General features: G+C 35.2%; 2 protein-coding genes across 2 annotated transcripts; both read right to left on the minus strand.

The window, feature by feature from the left end:
- Positions 1 to 1,276: 1,276 nt before the first annotated feature.
- Positions 1,277 to 2,211, minus strand: LOC112500453 (putative germin-like protein 2-1). Its single transcript, XM_025103948.1, has 3 exons — positions 2,162 to 2,211; positions 1,907 to 2,091; positions 1,277 to 1,797 (listed from the first exon to the last, which is right to left on the minus strand). The coding sequence occupies exons 1-3, from the start codon at positions 2,209 to 2,211 to the stop codon at positions 1,277 to 1,279; spliced, it is 756 nt and encodes a 251-aa protein (XP_024959716.1).
- A 1,076-nt stretch (positions 2,212 to 3,287) lies between these two features.
- LOC112500484 (putative germin-like protein 2-2) lies at positions 3,288 to 3,949 on the minus strand. Its single transcript, XM_025103976.1, has one exon. The coding sequence runs from the start codon at positions 3,879 to 3,881 to the stop codon at positions 3,420 to 3,422; it is 462 nt and encodes a 153-aa protein (XP_024959744.1). The 5' UTR covers positions 3,882 to 3,949; the 3' UTR covers positions 3,288 to 3,419.
- Positions 3,950 to 3,955: the final 6 nt, after the last annotated feature.

Below are 3,955 nucleotides of genomic sequence, written 5' to 3' on the forward strand. Positions count from 1 at the left end.
GCATTTGGCTAAAACTCTTAAAAACTCTTAAACTCTTAAACCCGCTCATCCCTAAACGATTTCATCCCTATCCGATTTCATCCCATAACTGAATTCGTGTAACTAACTGCAGATAAACACAATCCAATACAGGATAAACAACGGTATAAGGGATTTTCTAAGTTGTAATTTCTAGGGTTTTGTCCAGTGGCAATCCAGGATTTTTGCTGAGCGGATGCACTTTTAAGATGGATCAAAGGCTCGTGAAGTCGTTTGATGTGTTTTAAGGAAAATGACAAGGTTTCGAAGAATTTTTGCTGAGCGGGTGCACATTTGATTGTTTTCCATGAACTTTTTCGGTTTTCGTGATTGATTATGAGGGATTTTTTTGCTTCATGTTGGATGTATTTTTCGCTAATAAACTAGAGCATTGCTCAACATTTAGTGTGTGCACCTTTCTTACCCAAAATAGTTTTTTAGTTGTGAACATCTCTCGAGCAGTTGCATCTTTCATACCCATTTTTTTACTTGCGAAAAAATTAGTTGAGCAGGCATACAAGACCCTGCTCAGCAACTCATAGGTCCGCCCTTTTATCATGCCATGAAAAGACTTACGCGTAAACTAACCTGGACATTTACAGTTAAAAAACAAAGCATATGCTTTGGGATTGGGCGTCACACTACTAAACATAACAAGATATGTACAATTCAGTATTGATAATTATATGAAACAATACTACTAAATGAAAGACTACTACCCACAGATGTTTCCCTGGCAAATTCGTCGCTAAAGGGGTGATTTGTCAAAACGTCACAAAGGTTGGTGGCGAATTATTGGTGGGAGGCTCAAATCAGCGACAGATAATCCATATGTTTTATGGGTGATTTGTTGTTTTTTTTTTTTTTTTTTGAAAAACATCAGAATCTACCGAAATTATTGGTATTTTCTGGGTGATCCATGAGTAATTATTAGCGGAAATTTCACTGGTCGAAATCATTTATTTTATAGTGATATAATTTTTTCATTCAATCAAGGAAAAGTAGAAGAGATTGTTAATGTGTCCAAGATGGATTTATTAGGTGTTGTTTGTGAGACTTAATTTTTGTATGGTTTAAAATGGGATTAAAGTAGTTTAATTGAAAGCATTTCTATATAACTAATTATTAGACAAGTTCAATTAAATTTTCTGAACATTCACAAACAGCAAAAGAATCAAGTCTTTCTAAATAAATAATGAATTTTAAAAATGTAATTTAATTGAGATCATGTGAGGGTGTAGAATTTTAATTGAATTTGCTAAACAACGTTCTTGTACATTTGGAAGGCCTTTACAAGAAGATCTTTACTGATATCTGGGTTAGAATCAAACACTGCATTTACAATGGTAATGGCACCTAGATTATGGCTACTCAAAGCGGCAATAACAAGAGCATAAATGTTTCCAATGTTCCTTTGGAAGTGAACTAGACCTTGTGGGAAGACAAAAACATCCCCCTTCTGAAGGTCTTTAGTGATGAGACGGTTTTCAGGGTTAGATGTAACAAAACCAACTTTAATATTGCCTTCTAGGACCGTCAAGATTTTAGTGGCCCTAGGGGGTGTGTGTGTGTGTGGAGGGTTAATATCCGATGGAGCAAAGTCAATACGAGCCATTGAAATACCAAAAGTGTTAAGTCTCGGTAACTCTGCTACAGTCACAGTAGTCACATTAGAGCCAACCGCATTTGATGTATCTCTCATAAGGTGGAGCCCACTAAAAAAGAAATCGTCCGCTCGCACAAGCTTTGGATCTTTGCATACCTCACCATTCACGAATACTATTAAAAAAAGCAGAAAACTGATCATAAACACATAACAAATACTACAAATTTCCAGATAATTAACATTTGAGCATTTTTCAACATTTAAAGATTATATTTTTTTTACCTCTACGTTTTGGTACAGCTACACAAAAGTCTTGGAGAGGATTTGAATCTGAAGCCATAGCAAGTGAACAACTCCCCATGAGGAGACCGATTAAAAAAACAAACGAGATGTCATTGTTGGGAAGTGGAAACTTGTTCTTGTTGACTCGAGAAATATATGAGATAAAGTATGCAACTTTGTGATGTCTTTATATAAAAAATAATGAAACATAAAAAACTGCTTAGGTAATATGACATATTTTTATTAATAAAAAACAGTATGACATTGACAAATTCATCAAATACATCAACGTTTGATACATTCATCGTATGTTTTCAATTCTTAACTCAAAAAAGATGGAAGCCTAATGTGGGTATGATCTATTCAATTATTTCCATTTAATCATTTTAATATTTTAGACAACATTTTGGTGGAATCTTAAATGTTTATTATACATTGATCATATATTACAGCAAAATTGGGTTTATAGGACACCCTCAATCTCTAAGTGTTTCAATAGATCGTTTTATAAGACTTAATTTATAGGACTAAAGTATAAAACGTCCTATCTAAAGGCGTTGTAATAAGTTTATATGACGCTTTTGGGCGTCTTAACAAGTTTTTTTAAGGACATCTTTAATACAAAATGTCGCATTTTCAAATAGTGTCCTATAAAGTTGATAATGAGACACTTTATATTAAAAGTGTCCTTAAAAACTTATTATGACATCAAAAAAAGGTCATATAAACTTAATACAACACGGTTAGATAGGACACTTTATTTTTTTGGTCCTATAAACTAAGTCTTATAAAGAGGTCTATTAGGACGCTTACAATTTGGGAGTGTCCTATAAACCCGTGATAATATATGAGCTCGACCCTAATACAACAAGGGTTCAAATACATAGTGTGTGACCCAAATTCGAAGCCTGACATAGTTTTTTGATACAAACACAACGAACATTTAAAATGGTAATGACATGAATTTTGGCTACTCATACCTGCAATAGCAACACATAGCCAAATCCGATGGTCATTTGGAAATGAACTAGAACATGTTGGAAAGATGAATCACCATTTCAAGTACTTTTATGATACGGTTTTCGGAGTTAAATGTGACAAGACCCAACTTGAATATTACTGCCTTCAAGGGCAACCAAGATTTTTGTGACCGTAGGGTGCGTATGTGCAATACCCCATCGTACAAGTATTTTGAGTCCTGACACTCTACTGTGATTACAATAAGAAGAGTCATTATAGACATAACAACAATTGGATAGCGTTKGGTATACGATGGTTGAGTTATTTTTACAAAGTGTTGGCTTTCGGCAGTTTCGTTTTTAATAATTAGAGTTTTGAGTTTGGATCGTACATAAGYTGCAATAATTAAACAACACAAATGTGAAGGACCATCAAAATAATATATTACTTTTATTCACTTTTTGATATAACAAGACGAAGATGAAACAAATACATATCAAGAAGYTGGAAATTGTAGGTTAATGAAATCAACAATCAAAGATGACATCAAAGTCTAGAATTTCGATTGAATTTGATAAACGACGTTCTTGTCCACTTGGAATGCCTTTGCAAGAATATCTGCRTTGATATCTGGGTTTGATCCAAACACAGCATTTGCGATGGTAATGACACCGGGGTTTTGGCTGCTCAAACCTGCAATGGCAACAGCATAGCCATGTCCGACGTTCCTTTGGAAGTGAATTAGACCTTGTGGGAACACAAAAACATCACCTATTTCAAGTACTTTCGTCAAGAGACGGTTGTCAAGCTGGTTAGATGTTACAAAACCAACCTCAAGACTACCACTCATGACAACCAAGATTTCAGTGGCCCGAGGGTGCGTATGAGGAGGGTTAATACCATCTGGTGCAAAGTCGATACGAGCCATTGAAATACCAAAAGTGTTGAGTCCTGGTAACTCTGCTACAGTCACGGCAGTCACGTTCGATCCAACCCCCATCGATGTATCTCCCATAAGATTGAGCCCACGAAAAAGGAAATCATCAGGTTTCACAAGATTTGGATCTTTACACACCACACCATTCACGA

This window comes from Cynara cardunculus, assembly GCF_001531365.2.
Source record: "Cynara cardunculus var. scolymus isolate 2C chromosome LG 17, CcrdV1, whole genome shotgun sequence".
In the NCBI taxonomy this organism is placed as follows: Eukaryota; Viridiplantae; Streptophyta; class Magnoliopsida; order Asterales; family Asteraceae; genus Cynara; species Cynara cardunculus.